This window comes from Periplaneta americana, chromosome 12 (genome assembly GCF_040183065.1).
Source record: "Periplaneta americana isolate PAMFEO1 chromosome 12, P.americana_PAMFEO1_priV1, whole genome shotgun sequence".
In the NCBI taxonomy this organism is placed as follows: domain Eukaryota; kingdom Metazoa; phylum Arthropoda; class Insecta; order Blattodea; family Blattidae; genus Periplaneta; species Periplaneta americana.
The window spans coordinates 36616638-36642030 of NC_091128.1; the positions used below are offsets into that span (position 1 = coordinate 36616638).

At 37.2% G+C, this 25393-nt stretch overlaps 1 protein-coding gene across 1 annotated transcript; it reads right to left on the minus strand.

The window, feature by feature from the left end:
* Positions 1-832: 832 nt before the first annotated feature.
* Positions 833-25012, minus strand: LOC138710284 (zinc finger protein 664-like). Its single transcript, XM_069841044.1, has 3 exons — positions 24512-25012; positions 13554-13691; positions 833-9583 (listed from the first exon to the last, which is right to left on the minus strand). Exons 1-3 carry the CDS (start codon positions 24629-24631, stop codon positions 8855-8857), a joined length of 987 nt encoding a protein of 328 aa, XP_069697145.1. The 5' UTR covers positions 24632-25012; the 3' UTR covers positions 833-8854.
* Positions 25013-25393: the final 381 nt, after the last annotated feature.

Sequence of the window (25393 nt, forward strand, 5' to 3'; positions counted from 1 at the left end):
TCGCTTTTCATGCCTGACTTTATTTATTTATGTCTATAACAGGGCAAAGCCCCAATTACAATAGACAGTACAGATTTGTTTAAAAAAAACATAGAATTGCATCTAACATGAAAAAAAGAGATAAAACAGAAACAGATGCAAGATACAAGTGTAATTACAAATTAAAAATAAAAAATGAAAAAAAAAAACAAATAGAAACTACCTAAATAAAAAGACACATATATAGATATAAATGAAAAATACCAAATAAAAGTAAATTAAAAAGAGTTAAGTATAGATATCATAGCCAAAAATGTTGTTGTTGTTTTCTAATGCCAGGCGTTTGACAATAAAGTCATTTGATCTCTTGCACTCCAATATTTTTCAAAGATATTATCAATATTAGCCAACAATGTAAAATGTAGCTATAAGTGGCAAATTAATAATAACCCGTGCCGCTAGCACCTGTGAAGGGCCTAGACTGAACAGCGGGCTGCTGACCTCACGCCCACATGTCGAATCAGAGGTGGACGATCATCCAACCAGAATGGAGGTATCGTGTGGTTAGCATGATGATCCCCCCAGCCATTATAGCTGGCATTCGCAACCGGATTTCGCTACCTATCGTAGCTCCCCAAGTGCATCACGATGCTGGGTAAGCACCTGTTCCATAGACTGGCCGAAATTTCTTGAGAAAATTTCTTCCCCCATGAGGACTCGAACCAGCGTGCATTCTGTAACGCGAGTCCTAGGCAGGATGCCTTAGACCGTGATGCCATAGTGCAGGACAATTGGCAAATTACAGAGTAAATATAACACTATGTTAATAAATTCAGTATACAGAATTATATAGTAGGATTAATAGGCTTAATTTATTTATTTAAGAAATTCACTACTACAATGTGTCCCAATTTACTTCACTTAGGTCGTTTTTCACATGTCTGCTTTTACTACACGTATGTCGTTCTTTACCTCACTGATGTGTTTGTTCATTTCTGCTTTCATTTCCGTGATGACTTGCAGGATCCACTGTAGGTTCTCCATTTTGTCGACAATATCCTGCTTCTGACACCAAATGTGACTTTTAATTCAACAATAATGTTACTTTTATTCACAACAATAATGGCTTTCTATTTCTCAATTTAAACACTCCCGTCAACAATGGGTATTCCACGCCACACAGCAACACAGTATTCGTTATTGCACTCCACAGACGACAATGACAATTGACGTGGATTATTGAGAACAACAGTGTACTCCTAATCTCAACTAATGTTCACAAAGCACTATTTACAAAAATTAGGAATGGTCAGGGTCCGTCTGTGCTTATCTGCTTAACAGATATTAATTATTAGAATATTTGTCACATTATTTATTCAGTTTAACGTTTTCGGCTTAAATAAGACATCTTCAGAAGAAAATATTATGCCTAAAAATACATGAATAGAATTAGTACATGCATATGTATAGTAAAATATGGATAAATTAGTTAATTATGAGTCTATACCATGACAATAGTGAACTTAAATTAATTAAAATGTTAAAGGAAGTGCTATAAGAGCCATGGTCATAGATTATTAAACTACATACTAAAATGTTAAAACATATAAGGTATTATTATAACTGCAATATGTTGGGCTATCTGTGACAATTTCCAATGCTGACTTGAGTGAAGATGATTCAACTGTAAAGCGGAATGAAAAATTATATCAAAATATGGCCAATATAAACGAACATAATGAGAGGTTACATATAAGAACAATGAAATGTACATGTGTGAATCTTAAAGCTGTTGAAACTATAACAAGCTTAATGTAAGTTACATAAATCTGGTTACAAACACCGGGAAGCAAATTATGTACACGAACGCACGGAACAGTTGTACTGAATGTAAGTGAAGTTTGTAATATAATTTATATTGGAGCGGAATTTACTAATTGAGAGTAAATGTAATTTGTTAAGATGGCATTGACTTAGGTTATGAAAAGAAGGAGGTAATCAAAATCCAACTTAATATCGTGCGTACGGTGATGGTAGCTCTGTAGTCAGTATATGGTGGAAAGACAACTGTTTGGTACGCTGCATTTACAGTTCATTACAAAACCTAGGTAACAGCTGACGGTTGAAGGGGGGGAAGGATGGTTATAGGCTGATAAGCATGCACGTGGGTTGTGTGCATTCAAATTGAACAACGGGTTACACAAGTTTTGAATCTGTTCATTTAAAAGTGGTATGCCTAAATTGGTGGCCCGGGCTGTATGAAAGTCTTCAGCTGCATTAATATGTATACTATTATTTAGGGGAAGGATTATGTACAAAGCCTTCCTTATGTTGGTTAATAATATGATGAAAGGATCACCCGAATGGATATTAGTTATTCTTCGCTATACTCAGAGACTGATTTTGTTCTTGCACGGCACTCTGTGATGTGATATTGTTTGCATCTCTGCCCACACACGCATTCGGCGTTCGGGGTATGGAATGTCTTGTTTCTGCAAATTTTGTGGTGAAAGCCGTGTATGGCTAGTCTTGTAATGATATGTCTCTCTCTGCTCTTGATTCTCTCTGGTCCACTTGCGGTCAATCATTGCAGTCGTCCTGTAGAAGTCGGTCTATCTCCACTCTCTTCGCTCTTCTTTGATCCAGTAATTTGATGCTGGCTCCAGTAGATGGCAGATTGAGTCTTAGATCTTCTATGTAAAAAGTTTCCTTGGCCAATTCGTATGCTAATCTTGATGGTGCATACTTTCCCACTCTGAGGGCACACTTTACAAACCATGCTTTCACTTTCTCAATGCATTCTAAGTCATTGACTGTCAGCTTTTCCCATATTAAATCTAGTCCATACATCACTATTGGGGATATTGCCGTGTCGAGAAAACTAGTGGCTGTCTTTAGAGATAATGATGCAATGTTCTTTATCCTATATATGGCTTTCATGGCCTCTGCTGTCCTCTCCCTGATGTGGCAAGTGAATGAGTTCCTTGTCGTTTGTAGGATTACACCTAAATATTTGAATCTATTGACCGTTGTTAAGGGCTCGCTGTTAGCATCACTATGTCCTTTGTTGAAGTTCTCCCTCCCTTCCTGAATGTCATCAGCAGGTCTTTTGCATGTTGATGCTCAGTTGGTTTTCCTCTGCCCATCTATCTAGTTCCAGAAGGGTTTCCTGTAGCTCTTCTCGGTTAGGAGATCCTAGGACCATGTCGTCTGCATACATGATTAATTTGGTTGAAGTCTTTCTTTCGAGTATCTCGACAATGTCTGCCATCATTATATTAAACAGTAGTGGGCTTATGGGGTTGCCCTGTAGGAATCCATTTGTCTGTGTGATGGTCTTTGATCTGCTGACTCCATCGTCTATTTCGATGTAGTTGTATTGGAGAGCGTCTTCTATTATGCTGCCGAGTGGGTGTTCAGTGCCGATCATGTTCTTTATTTTTTGTATCACTAGTTTTCTGCTCAGGGAGTCGAATGCCTTGGTGTAATCTATAAACACAGTAAAATATTTCCCTTTGGGTTTATGTAAGGCTTCTTCTATTTCGCCCATTAGGTACCTGACCGCCTGTAGTGTGTTTCAGCCTTAAGTGAATCCAAATTGACATTAAGGAATTGCGACTTCTGCTTCCAGCCTATTCGTAACTGTCTTCATATATAATATAGCTTGATGAGGTTGTTTTCGAGTGCCACACCTCTGTAAGCATTGGGGTCACTTGTGTCGTCCTTTCCTTTGTAAAGCACTTTAATGATAGATCTCCTCCAGCTGTTTGGTATACCTGAGGTTAGGCATCTGTTGAAGATATTGGTCCATAATGGAAGCAGTGTACTGAGGGACTCTTTGATGTGTTCTGTGCAGATCTGATCCGGGCCTGGTGCTTTTTTATTTTTTGCCTTTCGTATAATGTCCTCTATTTCCTCTGGGGTTGTCGTGATTTTGATTCCATCATTGTGCCTTGTTATCGTTTCCCCTCTGTTCCTGGTGCAAGCGATGTCTATGTTGGTTCTGTTTAGTAGATTTTGAAAGTGTGACTCCCATTTACACATTGGTATTTCTTTGGCTCTTGTAACTGTTTTTCTTCTCAGTGCTATGAAAGGGTCATTCTTCGCTTCTTCGGCCATCTTCTTGGCCTCTTGTTCTATGAAGCTATCTTTGTATTCCTTTCTGTAGTGTGCATATATTTGGTGTTCCCTCTCTGTTTGTGTTGTCCTCACCCTGTGTAGTGCTGCTAGAGTTTCTTTTCTCTTTAATAGCACTCTGAATCAAACCATGTTTGTGCTCTTCTGTTTGGTTTTTTGATGGCTGCGTCTAGTATCATTTTCGTGGTGAGTTCGAGGGCTTCATCTGCTTTTCCTTCCATGACAAGCTCTTCTGCTTTTGCGGTATTCCATGTCGTTAGTTTCTCCATGTCTAATCTCCGTGATATCCTTTGTCGCTGGGTGTCGGCTGTGATTGTAGTGGTCGTGAGATGAGTATGTCCATTGCTAGTGGTATGTGTTTCCTGATGATGGCAGCGCCAGATGTCCAGAGCCCTCCATGCTTCTTGATGCTTAGTCTTCCTTTGTACAATATTAAATCAATTATACTGGATCCATTGTGTCCAAAGTAAGTTTTTTCGTCCTTTTGGTTTACTAACGAGTAGCCTTCCTCCAACAGAGTTTCTATTACTATTTGTGTTTTTTGATTGGGTTTGTCAATTCTGCAGTTAAGATCTCCGGAAATTATTATGTTTGCGTCTTTGTTTATCTTTGACAATGCAGTTGATAGTTTTTCGATGTCTTCTGCTGAGCTGTCGGGGTTCATATATATTCCAATGATTATTAGCCTAGATGTTTGAGCTATGACCATGTTTTCTTCCTTGTATGTCTCTTCTAGTTCTCCTGCAGATCCTCTTAGGAAGCATGAGACTCCTTCTGGTCTGCCTCTTGTTGGTTTGGCAAGTGCGTGAATCCCATAGAAATCAGGGATGTCGATTGGTTCAAGAAGGAATGTTTCTGTTGCAATTATTATGTCCGATGTGTTTAATGTCGGTCCGGTATGTGGCTCAGTGCGTTTTTCAGTCCTTCCACATTCCATAATATGATTCTTAGATGTCTCGTCTGAATTGATTGAAGCTCCTTCGTTCCTTTGTTGTTCTCGTAACAAGCGAAACCGCCTTACTAGGATCCCCTGTGGCGAGAATTGCGGTTCCGAGGTTCTGTCTAGCTAGTGGAAAGGAATACCAACTTTGAAGGCCTTCTTTTCCCCGAGCGTTGTCAATTCTTCATATTCTATTTGTCCTTCGATTCCATTTTTTTCCAAGAAATTTGTCACTTCTCCAGCTGTTGTTCCTTTTTTCGCTTTTCCCACATATAACCATGCTGTTTTTGTTCCTGCTTGCAGTTGGTCTTCCTGTTGTCTTGTGCCTATTAGGGGTTGGTCTCTTGATTGTGGGTTCTGTCTTCGTTTGTCTCGTAATTGATGACGCGTCTCATGATCTTCTCCTTCGTGTACAACTGGATTTACTTCTGCTAGTGTGTCCACTATCCTGCTATTTCGTCTCTTGTGAGTCCTGCTGTATGATACTTCTATGAAGTCTTCGTTCTCCATAAGGTCCTTGTCAACTTCCTCTGCCAGTTCCTCGGTTTTTTCTGCGTCTTTTATTTCATCTGTGCGTTCCCTGCTCAGTTCTCCCCTCGCCATAACTGCCTCCTTGTCAATTTGCTCTTGATCCTCTTGTATAGTGGGGATTGGAGGTGTCGGGTATCTTTGTGTTGGATATCTTTCCTTGCTGTGGTGTTAGTCTCTTGTTAGCCCCGTTCCGGGTTTTCACAAATTGTTCTTGCATCTTGTTTATGGATATGGTCAATTCATTAAGCTTCCTGTTCAGATATTCCCTTGTGCGGTCTATTTCTTGCTTGATCGTCCAATTTCCTGCTTTGTGGATTAGAAAGTCTTGTTTGCATTGGAAGCATAGCTATAAAAGTTTAGATTTCTTTTTCCTTGTTGTCTTCAGCGCGTTGTGTTGTCCCTGTTGTAGTTCTGCGCAGGCCATGTGGTGCCGTCTCTGGCAAGTTCCTTCACATTCTACTCAGCTGTCTGAGTCTTTGACAGGCAAGGGTCCAAGAGACAAAAGTCTTAGGCTTTTTTCTCACAGATGAGGCATTTGACTTTTTTCTCACAGATGGGGCAAGTGTCCACAACCCTGAGGAGATCATTTTCCTGCTGCGTGTGCTGGGTGCAAGCGTGTGGCGTGTTGGGAGTCTATACTTGTTTTTTTGAACATGACAGTTAAGCGGCCGAACTTGGAACTACAGTGCCATGTTGCCAATATGGACTATCACACTGCCAGCTGATGGTAGCTAACAATTGTCATTAAGATGGCTGACGTTAAAACATCCTTTGACAATTGACGCGAAGGTAAGAAAACAATACAAAAATCGACAGAGAATCAAAGACGAAACGTGCCAATGCTAACATTGTGTGCACAATAAATGTTGCCAAGAGAGCTATTAAGCACTCGCCATGTGGGAACTGTAAGTTTGGCAACTCAACCGTTGTTACCATAGCAACAGGCCTACCACGCTATATGACATTCATTTGTTTTTCCGATCGCAACGCTGCTGTCATGTCCCATCTCTCAAAAAAACAAGTATAGTAGGCTGTGACAATATGGCGGCTTTCGTTCATCTCCACGTGGGATTTTGTTTTTCCTTTGTGTTTGCACTATTTTGAGTATTAGGCAGTACTACCACTGGTTTGGCTGTAGATTTGTTTTGTCTTTGTGAGGCTCTTTCTCTTGTTATCTGCTGTCTTCCTATCTTGTTTTTGATTCGCTGCTCCTGCTCACAGCACTATCGATCACTACCGATCTATACATGTTGGTTAATTCGTGGCCCTTCTCGATTAGATGAGTGGCAAACTTGGATTTTCTTCTGTTAAGTTTGAAGTCTGCAATGTGTTCGCTATACCCAGTTTTAAAGTTTCTGTCCTATATATTTATGTGAGCAGTTCTTGCATTGTAGCATGTATATGCCTCCACTTTGGTGTTTGTCAATGGTATTAAGTTTATTAGGGATAATGTTATTTAGTTTATTATTTGTTCGGAAGGTTATTTCAATGCCATGTTTTTTTTTTTTTTTTTTTTTTTTTATAGAAGTTACTCAGTTGGTTAGAAACTTTTCCGAAATACGTCGTACTAACTCGATCTTTTTTAGTGGTGGGAGAGTTTACCATAGCCTAAGTGTGGTGTGTTGATAGTGCGAAAATTTGCTTTTGCGTTTGCAAAATAATTTGTCTATTACCTGTTTATTGAAGCCATTAGATCTCGCTAAATTAACAATATAATCATATTCTTATTTCTGCTTAAAGGAACCAATAACAATCTATCAATGAGAAACCTAAATTTACTAAACTTGTGTGTTTCAGGATGATTGGAATCATTACTTACGGAATGGTCGGTAGAAGTAGGTTTTCTAAAAATATCAAAGTTAATTTTAGAATTCATTGTAAATATACGTAAATCCACAAAAATTTATAGACTGGTTTTTAGCTGATTCGAAGGTGAATTTTATATTCGGATGCAAATGATTAAAGGAATTAGTAATACTGTCGTTAATGTTGTTGTCATTTTCATAAAAAAGCAATGTATCATCTACATGTCTAATGTAGGTAGTGATATTAAACTGATTTGAAAGAGTGTGTACACTATTGCTTTCCAAGTCCTGCAAGAAAACTTCTGCTAAAAAACCAGACAGTGGGCCACCCATTGCCAGACCTTTATTCTGCTGATATAAGGTGTTATTGAACGAGAAATAATTTTGCTTTAATGAAACATTAAGAAAGGTGAACCACTTGGTCTATTAAGGTAGAATTTAATTGAACCTCGGTGAGCTTTATTTTATGTTCAGGGTCTCATCAATAGGAATGTTTGTGTATAAATTGGAAATGTCTAGGGATAACAATTTAGTTCTTTTTGAGGGTTTTAATTTGGAAAGTAACTTAATTAAATTTCTAGTATTGGTAATTGTGTATTTATTGTCCAATGTCGAGTTGCGTTTCAAAAAATTACGTAAGAAATTGTTGACTTTGCAATTGGGCGCGTTTTGACTGTTTACTGTCGTGCGTACTGTGATGCTAGCTCTGTAGTCAGTGATGGTGCAAAGACAACTGTTTGGTGCGCTGCGTGTACAGGTTATTACAAAACCTAGGTAACAGCTGACGGTAGAAGGGGGAAGGATGGTTATAGGCTGATAAGCATGCACGTGGGTTGTGTGCGTTCAAATTGAAGAACGGGTTACGCAAGTTTTGAATCTGTTCATTTAAAAGTGGTATGCCTAAATTGGTGGCCCAGGCTATATGAAAGTCTTCAGCAGCATTAATATGTATACCACTATTTAGGGGAAGGATTATGTGCAAAGCCTCTCTTATGTTGGATAATTCGTGGCCCTTCTCGATTAGATGAGTGGCAAACTTGGATTTTCTCCTGTTATGTTTGAAGTCTGCAACGTGAGGTGAATTTTGTTCAGACAAAATAAATAGAGATACTCCTTGTACAAAAAAGAAAACTTCGTATCTTTATAACTTCGATTAATATCACATGCATCGAAAGAGAGAGCTTTCCTTTTATCTTCTGTCTTTGGGAAATGACAAAGAATTTGCAGGCTTCTTCATGCCAGCGCCGTTTTAAATCCACATCTGACAGCTCACTGTGACGCCACAAATGCCAAAGAAATTGAGCAAAAAGATCTGGAGATGCATTCGTCTGTGCAAAGAGTACAATAGAGAAGTCATATCTTTTTAAAACCGTATTGTTACAAGGGTACATGCATTTTTCGCCAAATGTACTTTTTAGTATTGAAGTACTGTAATTGACACTAACTTTTCATTTATCACCTTTCAATGACTTCTCTCGCCTATATGCTTGCGTGAATGTTTTCGTAAGTGTCCTGATTGTGAGAAACTAGTACCACACATATCGCATTTGAAAGGCTTCTCACCAGTGTGCTTACGTGAATGTATTCGTAAGTGTCCAGACTGCGAGAAGGAAGAACCACAGACTTGGCATGTGAAGGGCTTCTTGCCTGTGTGCACTACTGCATGCGCTTTTAGACCTGAAGCAGAGGAGAAACACTTCACACAGAAATCACACTTGAACGGCTTCTCGCCCGTATGCACGACTGCGTGTCTCTTGAGAGTTCCCGTGGAATCAAAGCACTTTCCACAAACATCGCATTTAAATGGCTTCTCGCCTGCATGTCTGCGTTCGTGCACATTCAAGTTTGAGGAACTCGAGAAACACTTCGCACAAACGTCGCACTTGAACGGCTTGTCCCCCGTATGCACGCGTGCATGCCTTCTTAAATGCTCTGACCGCGAGAAACGCATTTCACATACTTCGCACTTGAATGGTTTTTCGCCTGTATGTACGCGTGCATGCATTTTTAGATTACAGCACTGCGAGAAAGTCTTTTCACACACGTCGCATTTAAATTGTCGCTCACCTGTATGTTTTCGTGTGTGTATATTAAGATCTTCCAACTCCCAGAAACAGTTTCCACAGACATCGCATTTGAACGGTTTGGGCATCAGATCTTCTTCCGCTGTGTCCACGTCATATGATTCTTCCTGCAAAGTAGGAAGTAGACGACATGCACCGAATTTCTATGAAAACGTTTCAAGTTCACATTTAATATTTCGCATTCCACCACTCTGGAGTAATGGATAGCATGTCTGATGGTGAAGCGAGTGAATCTGCATTGAAATCCTGTTTGAGATTTTTTCCTGAGTTTTCCCGCAGTCCATTAAGGGCAAATTCTGCGTAACTTTCGGCGCTGGACTCTGGACTCATTTCGCTGGCATTATCACCATCTCACTCAGACGGTAGATAATCATAGAAGTTGATAAAGCATAATAAAGTAAGCGAATTAAAAACAGACTAAAGTTGAGCATAGAAGTCTGACAATCGCGATCTTTGGCAAATGGTACAACATGCAAAGTCAAAGACGTACTAGTAAGTGCTAACCTATGAAAAAACAGAAGGAAGAGATTTATATTACATGCAAGCATGTCATAGTGACAGCGTGACAATTAGCTTCATTCTGTTTACTTCAAACTCCTTGACAGATATTTATACAAAGCAGTATTTTAATAAATATATAATGGTCACTCAGTAAGTCAGCTTAGTGAGTATGGGTTCTTTGTTTCCAGTTTTCATATTCTGCTTGGAATTTCTTTTCTTATTTGTGATTTGAAATTACAATACGAAAAATAGCGGAATATAAATATCACCGAGATTATGAAATTTAAAATCTGCAAATCAGACACTCAGAAGACCTGTGATTTAATTTCAGGTTATAAAAGTTTCACAGCCAAACAAAACTGATTTAGAATTAATATATTACAATGCTTTCAGCTTAGATGATTATTCAATAATGAAATTCACGATCGAGAAAAGTGCGCCAAATTTTTCCTCAAGCCCTGGTCTTCGATGTGTCTTCAATCTACTACATGTGGCGCACAGCTTTACTCTCGTTCCACAGAAAGCTATGGTGAGGATTTCAGCAGCCTTTAAAATTCATCGTCCATAGCTGACTTCAGTTCCACTGCATGGTAACCTTGTGGCCAAAGAACATGAGACTAATGCTTATTGCACATGAATGTTTTCTTTGATTGTGAATAAAGAATGAAAGTTAGAAAAAGTTGTTTCTTTTTAGAAGTCCTATCCAAAAGTTCCTCACGCGACATAAGTTAACATTTCAAAGTTGAAAATGGAAAAACCATGAATTGATCTTTTATGTAGGTTTTAGTAACGATTTTTTCTTCAAACACTCAGTATCACATAGTTTTCGAGAAAAAGAGTTGACACCATTGTATTTTATGTTCCCGAATGAAAAAGGATGAAACTACGTCTGAAAATTCCGAAAAGTAGGAAAATTTTTAAGAAAACACATTAAGGAAAAACGTTGATGATTCTTGAGAAATGAAGTACAAATTATGAAGAGAGTATTCGCGGTTTTCAATGTAAATGTTGAATCTCAGGTCAAAGTTTGACAAACTTCGACAACAAATTAAATTTGACGTACATGGCAGCAATATGGGCAGGGCACATTACTACATATATAGTAAACTCGCATATTAAAGTACAAGTATGTTATTTTCGCCCCACTCGAAATTTCTTCACTCACTTCCAAATATATGGGCCATTTCTTTCTTTTTCTATTGGGAATGTTATTTGGACTAGTATGGGGCATTTGTTTCTTCTTCGATTAAATATTTTCCTTCTATGAGCATTCTAGTCAACCCATATATAGGCTACAACAGACACATATACTGGTACGAGGAGAGAGATATGTCCTCATGAGGAGGGCAGTGTTGGCGCAGGCCCCTGCTGTCACGAGGACTATGGCTGTACGTGGAGAGATAGTTACACCGACATGGTGAGAGTAGCTGATTTTCATCTGAACCTTGAGTTTGTGGGACAATTTGACATTACAAGTCATCAGCAACAGGGGTTGTTGTGCCAGTGATTGGTGGTGGTATAAGAATGTTACATGGTGCGATTGTGGTTATCTTGGCAAGGTATGTACTTTGTGGCAATTCCAGTTGTATGTGTTATTACGGAGTTCAGTCTGGAGGGAAAAGCTCGGCTTGGTGATAGTCGAGAAGTTATGATGTGCAAACATTGGAACTAGCAGTGTAGCCAGGGAGAAGCGTGTTATATTTATTGGTAGCCATATTGTCACCTTCATGTACCTCTTTATATATCATTGTAATAGTCATTGTTAAGGTCTTTCATTGTTAATTTTCCATTCATGTTCATTGACGTTAATTTAGTTGTTAATAATTATGTACCAATGGGGCAACTCAGAAATCGTTATGTAAAGGGAAGGGAAGTGGACTCCACACTGTAATGATTTATTCCAGGAAATTTCCTTCCTGCAGAGTACAGAGGTAACATAACATAAGTTACTAATTAAAATTACTCTACATCAAAGTTCTTAAATATGTCGGTCACTCCACTATAATTTGCTTTACTACGATTATGACCGAGTGAGGTGGCTCATGAGTTCCACACACGACTCCATCCAGAGATCTACAGTTCAATCCCCAGACTGACCAACCTGACTGTGGTTTTTCCGTGCTTTTCCACAGATACTTAGATAAATTTCTGGTTGGAATTTTCATTGCCACGGTCCATTTCCCTTTCTCTTACCTGTAGAAAAAGAATTTAGATTTCATATCATATCATTCATCTTTATCATCTCATTCCATAGGCATATTCGAGTCATGATGCATATCTTAGTCTGCTTGCAGTAACGGCATCCTCTCCGAAATCCTCTCTGGAATGTTAAATGTTATGGTTTATTTAACGACGCTCGCAACTGCAGAGGTTACATCAGCTTCGCCGGATGTGCCGGAATTTTGTCCCGCAGGAGTTCTTTTACATGCCAGTAAATCTACTGACATGAGCCTGTCGCATTTAAGCACACTTAAATGCCGTCGACCTGGCCCGGGATCGAACCCGCAACCTTGTGCATAAAGGCCAGCGCTATACCAACTTGCCAACCAGGTCGACTCCTCTCTGGATTGCAAGCCTTTCGGAATATCTCATTCCTTAATAGCACTTCTGAGAGCGCTCTGACTAGCCACTCAATACTACTGTGATTCTACTGGGAAGTGTGTCCTCTTCCAAAAATCAAAGTGTCCCAAGTTCCTCCATCTCCTAAGAAGTAATTTTTTAGTGAAGAGGGGTTCAGCATAAACGAACATAATGAGGACATTTCACAGAATGGGTCGTAACCGAGCAGGGGAGATGTAATTTCTTCTTCCTCTTCTTTTTTTTTTTAGGCTCTACAACTTTATTTGCTGAATGTTTTGGCCTTCTGTACAATTTTTCACCATTCCTTCCTATCTTGTTCATTATATATTATATTTTTAATTGGACATGCAATTTAAAGTGCAATAAAATACTGAGCATGGCTTTCTCTGGAAGGTAAGTACAGCTGAGGATTCCAAGTCATAGATTTACAGCACGTGACATTGGCGTGGCCCTGATAGAAAATTTTAGGTAAAATTTCTCGGTCATTTGTGATCCTTTGTACTGAATATCGTTTGCAGGGCTCGCAACAGACTGAAACATTCAGGAAACTTTCTGTTCTGTCTCACAAGAAATGGCTATTCTCCATTCCGGATCGTTTTAATTTCGTATTAATTAAAATCTGTATTACTTTTTTTTATTTGTTTTAGTAGGTTATTTTACGACGCTTTATCAAATCTTAGGTTATTTAGCGTCTGAATGAGATGACGGTGATAATGCCGGTGAAATGAGTCCAGAGTCCAGCACCGAAAGTTACCAGCATTTGCTCATATTGGGTTGAGGGAAACCCCCTGAAAAAATCTCAACCAGATAACTTGCCCCGACCGGGAATCGAACCCGGGCCACCTGGTTTCGTGGCCAGACACGCTGACCATTACTCCACAGATGTGAACTATTAATCCTCATAGGTACAGCGGCATAATAACTGTCTGTGACGAAAAGAACACAAGATCGATACTGGCGCAAGAAAAGGCAGCACACTCCAAGGGCTCCACTTACCTCAAGTTTATAGTTTATCGTATCGCAATTGGTTGGCACTGCAGTTTCCTCAGCTTTAATCTCCGATGTGAGATCACAGCTGTAGTTCTCGCATTCCATCTTTATTCCAGCCACGTGGAGATCCAATAAATTTCCTTCCTGTAGAACACAGACATCATGCATACGTAACTTATAACATCATCATAAAAGAAGTGCTTCCAGTGATTAACAGATGGCCATGACATCAATCGACATTATTCAAGATAAAATGTGCAGCTCCGAATATTTGCTTTCCTAGTTTGGCTATTTAATTATTGTACTTAGCATTAAATCCACATCAAAGATAAAATTCTTAAGAAATACAAATAATCTGAGAACAACTCCACATTCATTATTTACGTTCAAGTTCAATATAAGGAGCACGAGTAATGTGTAAGACATAATATAGTAGCAATATTCAGTCGAGAGGCACAGTATATCATTATCAATTTAAGTGCTGGCATGTCTGATCCATGTCTACAATTTCTTCACTGTCAGTGCAAGGTGGGGACGTATACAGAGCCCTTCACAAAACCCAACGAAAAGATAGAGAGTGTGATATGTTAGGCAGTCTTGGGCGAAAACTGCACAGCGACCTTGAGCTTCACCGAAAGCTGACGAAGTCATTGCGTAATAGGATGATTTCTTACCTGACCGAACTAAAGAATTTTAAGGGCAGTGAACATACCCACTAGTTTGTAGAATATCAAAAATATATTCTCATCTTAGCAAACGTTCTTTTCCACTCTATCTGAAGTGACAATGAACAGCTATCGATCAGTTAGTTAAGTTTAAAAAGGGCGTGTCAGCTACTATGGCTATTTGCGCCCTTCCTATCGATCATGCCGAAGGGGGAAAATTCCAAAATTATTTACCAAGAAGACGATTTCCCATTTCTTTTTATAATGATGTGAGATATGATCTCACTCGAACGGACTCAAAGACTCTCAGGAATGAACTTAAACATCGTGTGGTCTCACGCCAATAGACCAAAGATTAAGGAAGAAAATGTCTACAGTCCCTTCAAGTCACAAAAAGTATATAAGAGAGAAATTCTTCGGTATTTTCAGTATGTCATAGCTGTACAAACTCTCAACTTTTTTTTAGCTTATCAATTGCATCATGGTTACTGGCGTAGCTCAGTCGGCTGACCCGCAGCTCCGCCTGGGCGTGGATTCGATCCCCGCTTGGAGTGGTTACCATTGGTTTTTTCCGAGATTTTCCCTAACTGTAAGGCAAATGTCAGATAACCTATGGCGAATACTCGGCCTCATCTCGCCAAATACCATCCCATCGACGCTGAATACCCTAGTAGTTGATACAGAGTCGTTACATAACCAACAAACATATTGCATCATATAGGCAAAAAATGAAAGGGGTATCCTATCTTGTGGATGTTCTCAAATGCTTTGTGCAGTGAGCATATATGTAATGACGAGAGGAACCACAGAAGTTAAAAATGGATATCATTCAGAATTAGAGACTATAACCTTCGCAGGAACAAATAACAGATAAAATGAATAATTGTACAGAAAGGTGAAATCAAATGAATAAATAGGATAATAAATGAGTATAGGGAAAAAACAATCAAAGTCACAATCCTCTTATGGGTGGTGTTATTATCTAATTCAGTATATTACTGCAACATTTATTGATATTTATGATGCAAAAGAAGGAAAAGATGACTGTATCCAAGGTGATAATTCTTCTATACCAGTTTTGATCAGAAAACACTTACCAGTACAGTTTGTAGTAATATACGTACGGTACTGAATTACATTGCCCTTATGAAAATTGTGACTTTGATTGTTTTTTTCCCGTGTACTCTTCAAATATTTAGGTATATCATCAAGAACACTCAAAAACTATGGCATGAAGTCAACAAGATATCATCTTGTCAGTGGCGGCTCGTGAACTTGTGGATTGGGAGAGCTGCAGTAGATTTCAGTACATACAAATTTCACTTCTTGATATCATTACTAATAAGTATAGGACAAAAATAAATGCACTACATATCGAAAAACCAAAACTTCCTGACTTAGTTGGGAGATGTCTTTGGGACCATTTGCTAATCCCTAAGAAAAACAAATACCATCGATTTCAGTCTGAATTTCAGATCGGCAGACACTCAACTTACAATCTACCAGTTCATTCTGAATTGTCTTAGAATAACCTTAAACAGTGGCATGTTCCAAATGATTATTGAGAGACTCGTTTAGATTACTCACGAACTGTAGCAACCCACGAAATACATTAGGGTTCTTCGAATCGTTTTTTCATCATGTCCCCTAAGGGGAAGTTCATATTGGCCACAAAATTTGATACAATCAATATATATATTTTTTTAATAATTTCACGATTTTTTCTCACTTCTTGATCATGTTTGTTCTGTTCGTTTCACTTAATTGCACAGCAGTATGAGTTGCGTAATATAGCCAATGAAACAACATTTTTCAGGTGAGACTGCGAAGATTCGTGCATTTTGCTTTTTAGGGGCAAATGTCCTAAATCTGTCACACCACTCCTAGTCCATGCAGCATCACCACCGAAGAGGAGGCAAGAAAAACAAAATACAGATTTTTTTTTGTTCACATCCACGTAACCACAAATGCTTAGCGTAAATTTCATTTATATACTTCCTTACATACATGCACTATTTCGGCTGGATGAAGATTAAGTGAGATTTAAGTCGGGTAACGGACGACCCTTTAATTTCACTTCATTACATCAATATTCTCCGCAAGGGAAAGTTGAGTAAAAATAAAATTATTATTCTGTAATTCACACACACTCATGCTTGCAAATTTGCACTGGTTAAGTTACGGTATTAAGACGTCACACCAAAGCAACACTCAGATATACTGATGGTAATTTTCTAAAACTGGAAAAGAAGTCTCTTTCATATTTTACGTGCTTTATCTAAAGGATTCTACTCGTGTAATCATTTTTAGTTAAGGCAAATATTAGGTTCTGCTGGATATATACGTAATAATAAGGCAAAAGAGAATATTAATTTCGTTATATAACTCGATAAGATTCTACAACAATAAGTATGCAAAAAGAAAATAAAAATTTTGTCATTAAATTTCAAGGGAATAGAGAATCCATTTGACGCAGCATTACAATAGCAGTGTGGGAGGAGAGGAAAGATCCCTTGTGGCCTGGCTCTGCAAGCCACTGCAGCGAGATATGGGTTTCAAACAGCGGCAGTTTCCCTCTGCTTCCCTTCACCTCTCTACCCCCTGACCATGCAAGACACACTCTCTATGAGCTGACCACCCTGCAGATCACAGGACGACTTTGAATGCAGTGTCAATTCCAATACAGTCGACGTGCAAAAAGATTATGCATAAGATAATAGTACATATTCCCGGCCAGATGAAATATAAAGCAATTTACCAATAAAAGCTGTAACAATTATTCTACAAATTAAAAATAAATATTATTTTTATTTTCCTGTCAAAACAGGGAGTGCTGCAGCTCCGCAGCTCTTATGGACGAGCCGCCTCTGCATCTTGTGCGTCATAAAATAAGGATATAATTAATTTATATTGTAATATGTCTCACTGGCTAACTATATTTTGAAAGTTAGTTTGATTTCATTTATTTAGAAACACCCTGTATGGTCCGAAATTTTTACATTTGTGTTAATTCATATTCTGAAACCAAAATCACTGTCAATATACAAAATATTACTGGCAATAAAACGAATAATCATGTAAGTATAAAGTTATTGGCGTGCAAAAATATATATCAATAATTCGTAACGAGTTCACCTTTGAATTTATATTCTCCTCCCTCAATTTGAGAGAGAACTGTTGTAGAATGTTACTAGGAAGTAAAAATTATTTATTTATTATTATTTACGTATGCACTTCATCCGAAAGTACGCCATAATGGACTATTTATTGAAAATTAAACACACGAAAACATTGAAAAGTAATTCAACTCTCTTTATTAATACAAAACTTAAGTCACTGTCAATTTATTAACTGAACTTAATTCAATATACTGATACGAAATCAGTTTAAATCACCGTCATTGTCATGGCCGACTCCCTAGAGATTAACTTATTAAACAACAATAAGAAGACGTTTTATATTTCTTTAATCTGTGACGGTCTGTTACTATAGTTCTGCATTACGTGTATATAATCATGGCAGTCTAATATTTTATTATATATTTAGTTTCATCACACAACAGCATTAAAGATTTATATATGTTGTTGTTTAGTCAACTGTCCGAAGACACGTCTGGACCTCACAAGCGATACCAAGAAGGCACCACTTATGAGGCAACTAGGCCAGGAGATAATGGGGTACGGTAGCCAGTTCCTTTCCCCCTCCATCGCATACATTACCAACTAGCTACATATTACACTAGTCAGACTTCAGATGCATACAAACAATTGTTCTTCCTCATACACATATTGTCAAGAGAGGTGTGTGTCTAATAATAGATGTACATAACAGCCAGATCTTCAACCAGAGGACCATTTATATATATATATATATATATATACCTAAGCTGTAAAAATATCGAAGTTGACAGTCCCGTATTCATCCTTTTTTTTTTTTAAGTAAAATCAATATGAACATACCATTTTAAAGTGTTGTCGACAAAAATTCCAAGAAACTTAGGACTATTCACACCTGTAATATAATAATTATCAAAATTAAAAGAGAGTTCAATACTTGTTCGTAAGAGACCAATAATTTCTGAACTATGTAGCTGCTTTTTTTTTTTTTTGCAGTTGTACATCAATTCATTGTCACCTTCAGTGCAGAGAGTTATTGCTGTATCATAAGCATATTATCATTATTCGTAATTATAATGTTCCATAACAAATATTTATTTTCATCAATGATGCCTTCGGATAACATACCGGTAATTAAGATCAGAACTGCCTCAGTGTATTGCTTTATGTTATGTCTCTGAAGGCAAGGCTGGATCTTGCTCCCAGCGTGACGTCATCTGTGCTAACGACACCTGCGCACCACCTCATCATTATTCTTACACTATGGGCATTATGCAATCCTACCTCTGGTTCAGTAGCGACTCTTAGCAGAAGCTAGCTGCAATGCTGAATATAAGTATTATGTCTCAACAGTCGCCGTATCCATCAGGAGGAATTTCATTCACGATTTCAAGACTTGAACGTATGGAGTCAGATTTTAAGATTTTCATAGCATATTGTTGGGAGGGTTCTCTGAGTGTTCCGGTTCGAAGAGAGTATTAGTTCCAAAAAACAGTTCCGAAATAACAGCAAGCATCTGGCAACGTAATAATCAACAAAATATTATATTATTTCGGAACTAATTCCATTTCCAAAAATCTTAGACCATAATGCATTTCGAACCACGGCAACTGTTAGTCAGGTGTACTTACTTACTTACAAATGGCTTTTAAGGAAGCCGAAGGTTCATTGCTGCCCTCACATAAGCCCACCATCGGTCCCTATCCTGTGCAAGATTAATCCAGTCTCTATCATCATATCCCACCTCCCTCAAATCAATTTTAATATTATCCTCCCATCTACGTCTCGGCCTCCCCAAAGGTCTTTTTCCCTCCGGTCTCCCAACTAACACTCTGTATGCAGTTAGTCAGGTGTAAGTACAGTAATTTATACATACTATAAAACGTCGCAATGATTTGATCATTCCTTCTGCGAAATAAAGGAAATTACTACAGTACTACGTGATATTAGTCTCTATTAAAGCTTCGTTATTTTATTTGTAATAAACATTCAGGTTAGTTGGGCTACATTTGCACTGTTATGTTACCATAAACAAATTTTATAACACAACACAAATGCTATATAAATTGGATATAATAAGACAAAGATTTTATAAAATAATAATAGACACAATCTTACTATATGAAATTTCATTTTTTCTTGTTACTATAATAGGGTCATTCCATATCAAATCAACAAGGCGCTGAACCCGACCGACTCAGATTTCTTTCAAATTTTGAGGGTTTGTTTTACCTGCCGCGCCAACTAAAACTGCCGAGTTTCACATGTCCTGTGCTTTTCGTTTTCTGTCACTGGCGTTTCAAACATGAAGAAAAATCATATTTTTGTAAGCACACCGCTTCAATTAAAATTATATATCTCAACAACGTCTCCAGATAAATTTACAAAAATTGGGTGATACATTCTTAATATGTGATAGTTTTTATTGCTTATATTGATTTCTGCATGTATTCAATTACACTAAAAAAAACATGGTGAAACAATTTTCATATATTCATATTTAAAAATTCGGGGGTTCTATTTTAAGGAAAAAAATATTTAGTACGGCTCAATTAGTGATATAATGAACTGATAAGTTTCAACTTGGAATCATCATAGGTTACAAAGATAAAAATTACTATGTCACTGCAAGCGTAAGCTAACCGTATAAGTCGCGATAATTGTGTCCCACACATTCGTTGTATTTAATTATATTTGATCATATTCTTGAATGTCGCTGTGTAATTTAACATGTATTACATAATTCGAATTTTTTAAATTACTACTTGAAATAAATTATTGTCACATGGATTTTGTTAAACCTGAAGTTCTGTAAGAAATGCTTACCTTTCATTGTTGAGATGAAATAGCCTGATCATCTTTCCAGACAGGATGCTGCGTTGTTTCAGCTGCATTTTAAAACTGCTTAGCAAGTATAATACCCATCCTAAACAGCAAGACTGTATGAAACTTGTGTTCCAGGCACTGCGGTGGATTTTGCAAATCGAAGAGCAAGCATTTTTTCCTCTTCAATATAGCTTTTTTCAGTCACATAAACGATATTAATGTTTGGGAGATGATCTGTTGTCCAGTCGTACAATTCCCTAGGTGTAGTTATTTGTTTATCGGATGGTCTCTGCAAACTAGCACAAACCGCAAACCTTTTAAATGTCCCACCTACAACGTCGCTTGCTCTTTTGCCATGTGATATGCAAAAATAATGCAATTCTGTTAGAAATCCAAAATCTTCTTCATGTAATGTGAGGTTCAGGAAATTTTTTTCTATTTTTATACTGAGCAGAGAATCCTTCGGAGAAATACATAATTTTTGTGGTGAATTACAGATGTTAGTTTTAATGACTCCATTAGTTATTTTTTAAATAGATGTACAGCTGTAGTGTCATATTTCGGGCAGTGTGAAATTATTACCAGATTTTTAATAGAGACTGTATCAGATGACGATTCGTTATAATATATTACGAAAGTATGAATGGTTGTCTGCACATTAGTCCTATGATATGACTGAATTTCATCTTGGATTATGAAATAATAGTTTTCAGCGAACTCGCATAACACAACAAGCTGGCGTGGCTGTAGAAATGATTTCATATCACGTAGAAACTTACTCTGTTCAGATGATATAAATAAGTGAATCAGTAAATCACCAAGTTTCTCCAAGAGACAGTCGAAAAATTTGTCTGTGGGTTTCATTATGGTCTGAAGCATTGATCGGTCAGTCGTCCACTGCTTGTAGGTCACTGATTCACTGAAGTTTTATACGAAACATTTCTCTAAACCCTCTCTTATTTTGAATGGTTCAGGACATTCTGTACATTTCCTGAACAAGCAATTTATATGAGGAGGATTGCACACCATAGTAGCCAAGAAATGTTAAGTTGGAAGATATAAAGAAAAATTTTCTTGAAATCCACGTAGACCTGAAACTTTAATAAATTGCTTCCGGTATAAGTTTTACATTCTGATAAGGACACAAACACAGACAGTATAGTCCACTAACTCCAGCTAGAATACAATTTCTTGGTCAGGGTTAGAATTTTTAAACACTGCATATAATTAATTTCTGCTCATGTGATTTACTCCCTGATTCTTTAATCACAACAAATATTTCTTACCAGGCATCATTCTGCTTATCTCGTCAGAACAACAGAATTCTTTAACTTTACCGGCAACAGCCGCGAGCAAGGGTTTTCCAGGTTTCGGATTTGGTGAACACAAAATTCCCTTTCCCTTTGCCAAGACTTTTACTTTCCGAATTATGTATTCGAAAGCTGAAAGAAACTCTTTTTTATATTATTTACGCTCCAGCTTTTAGGTAGTAGTGTTAAAATGGTGATTTTCTCACTTTTACCTGAATTTTGAAAATTTTCCTGCAACTGAGACAAAATTTTAGAATCAGAAAGGTCCTGGTTCCTCAGCGTCTTTAATATCGAAGACTTTATCTTTTACAATATTTTCAAATTCCTGTCTCTTATATTTCTCTTGTTGTAGACTTTCTTGTTTAATAAGGAACACACCTTGGTCAAAATGACTTGTATTTAATGAACTTACATTTGCTGTAGAGTCGACGTATTCTACATTACTAGGGTCATTATGAGGATTCTGCGTAATAGCATCATATTATATTTTTATTTCTTTGCGACACATAGCGCACACCTTTTGTTCCTATTTTAAATCAGGAAATACATTACGCATCCACGATATAACACTTCTTAAATTTTTCCTCTAATTACAAAGCCCTGATTTCTCGAAGGGATTGCAGCAAACATAGGCCTATAACTTAAAACGCGACTTCATTACATCGCACAAAACTACCACATAGTACAAAAACTAACGACACTGCACTTGAAAGAGATCTCACGTTTTGTATAAATTGAAGACTGTATAAACTGCCACTCATGACGGCCTGACAGATCGATGACGCAGCTTATCAGACAAGTACGAACTCGTGCGCATGCAGTGTTGGTGTAAGACGGGTTTAAGTGCTACAAACCAATACATTGATATATTTTTTTTACTGATATTCCTGAAACGTTTCCAAAATGAAACTTACACCAAGGGGAGAATACTCTTACCTCTATAACATACATTTTTCGCGAAATAATTTATGTCCCGCATTTATAGATATTCAATGTTAAAATGTGTTTCACGTGACTATTCAATAAAGAATTCATTACTTTGATGTAAACCTATTTTTATTGAAACGTATGATCCATTAGCTTTAAAATAAGCCCAAGTTTACGAGTCTACCTCAATTAGAAGAGAAGTTATGAATTATTTTTGTTGACAAAGTATGCGACATTTTTACATTTTTTCTCGTATTGACAGAATTGCTGTATGGATATCGTGCATTATTGACGGCTAAAATTTTACATGATTAATTAACTTAAGGTTCTTTACCATCCCACCAAATTTAATGAAAATCTGAGGTGGTCGGGTTGAAAAGTCCACTTTTTGTGTTGATTTGACATGGAATGGCCCAATAATAACAATGTAAATGAAGCTGATTGCCAATCAGACTGAATGTTTAATAATAAAACGCACCCTACAAATTCATTAGAGTTAAAAATTTCGCTCTGTCCCTATCATACTCACCTGTGACGGAACTACTGTACATCCAAGGACAACACCTTGGCTGAAACTGTTATGGTTGGTGCGTGAAAAAGAGGATAAAAAAACCCGAAAAATCGCTACCATTCTTGAGTAAACTTCATTCGTGCTTCACAAATAGTAATGCAACATTTATTTTTGCTCTGTTCCTTTCGTAAATAATTGATAGTTACTCATTTGAATTATTTATCTCCTTTCAAACTTAAAACATTATGTTCATGCTTAATTCTGTATGTAGTATACATGAAAGGATTTTATTAATTTAAATATTAAGTATTTAATTGAAATTGTGCCAGTAATATGGAACAATTGTTCTGCTGCTATTTAATGTCTTATTCTGATTGCATATGCAATATATAAATATTCTAATCCAATAATAAAATTAATGTTCATTTATTCAAATCATGTCCAATAGAGACACTGCCACTGCACCTCTGCTCCGTTACCACACACTCAGTTGCTCAGGGCAAGTGAGCGAGCTAGGGAGATGCATAGTGCAAATCAGTTGATGACCACTGATGTATACCATACGTTATATTATGAGCAGTGGCAGCTGAAGCCACTTTGTCAGAGCAGTGCCAGGAAATTCAAGTTATAAACGAATAGTAACAATAATGTATCATTTTATGTCGTGAATATTTAATAATAATAATAATAATAATAATAATAATAATAATAATAATAATAATAATAATAATAATAATAGACATACTAATAAAATAATATAATAAATTCACGGAACCTTGAAGTTTTCTAAACTGTTCTATATTTGAATTTTATTTTCCTGTCATTTTCAGCAATGAGTTAAATGACTTTCTGGCTAAAAATGGGAAATCTCCCTACCAGATGTAAACTAAATTCATCACACCTTTCTTAGACTAATGCCAGTTGTAACTGAAAAGCATACAAGAAAAACAGAAGAAAAAATTTTTAATATCAGATCAACAAATCCATTTGTTTTTTGCAAAAACATTTTAACATTGTTTCCATGTTTATGTTCAAATCTAGTTAGTCTTTTCATTATGCATTTACTTTCTGCTTATCTTCATATGATGTACAAAGTGGATTTTATAATGGAATATTTTATTAATTCATAATTTATTGTTTCTCATCAACACAGCACAATTACATGCTTATGTAATGCCAGATACCGTACTGTTTTGCTTACACTCTTTTGAGTAATGTATTTGCTGGCAAGAAACCTTAAAGTCTGTGGTCTACCAGTTCATGACATAATGGCAAACAGGACAAACAAGTCTAGATTTGGAATTTCTTAGTCTAGATACTGTAAGAGCTGACTAGAAACTGGGATATACATCCCGGTAACTGTATGTAATATTGTACAGATACAGAATTAAAATTTGGAGCGAGTCTTGATGGCAGTACACCTGCATGTAGACAACAGTTTCGCATGGCTGTCCACAAGTAGCATATATACAGGGGCTCTTGTTTACCGCACATACACAGTGTGTTGTAAGAGAAACTTATACAATAAGGGAGCTCCAAATTTTATTTCCGTATCTGTAAAGTTTTACACGTCACATGTAGAAATCAGAACCAGTGACTTTCAATTTACCTCTGATAAGGGCTTCTTCTCTTCTGTATCAGTGTTATCAATGAATTGTACAGCCAACGGATCAATGTCGGGTTCCTTCTTGATCACATCCATCACAACTGAAACTGATTGACACATCATTCTGTATAATGTAAGCTATTGATATAATTTACAATATATCCTGCTGAAAATTTGGAATTTGTTCTAAACTAAATAGGCTACATACTATTAATAGCGAAATATAAAATACTTTTAATATAGATATTAATTTGTATGTTGGTATGAATTCGATAATTATGTGTAAAATAAGGTCGTGTGCATATGTGTGTGTATACATACAGGCTCACATGCATTATTGAAGGGTGCTAGTACCAGGAATACTCGTAAGTTACGGCATTTTATTTAATCAAGAAACACTTGGTCACGTGCTGTGGCGTCACGGTTTAACGCATCCTATAGGTCTAGTTTTAAGTGAAGTTCGATTAGACTTTTTTTTTGCGTGTTCCGAGAAAAATTACGGGGACGCAGGACAGTTATGCAAAAAAAAAAGGACTGTGCCGTATTTCACGGGACCAAACTAGGTTATTGTACGACGCTTTATCAACATCTTAGGTTATTTAGCGTCTGAATGAGATGAAGGTGATAACGCCGGTGAAATGAGTCCAGGCTCCAGCACTAATAGTTACCTAGCATTTGCTCATATTGGGTTGAGGGAAAACCCCAGAAAAAAACTCTATCAGGTAACTTGCCCCGACCTGGAATCGAACCCGGACCACCTGGTTTCGCGGCCAGACGCGCTGACCGTTACTCCACAGGTGTGAACATCTCTATGTTACTGATAACAGGAACTTAACCGCCATATTCGTGGAAGGGAAGGAAGGCCTCATAAATTTCTTAAGCGAC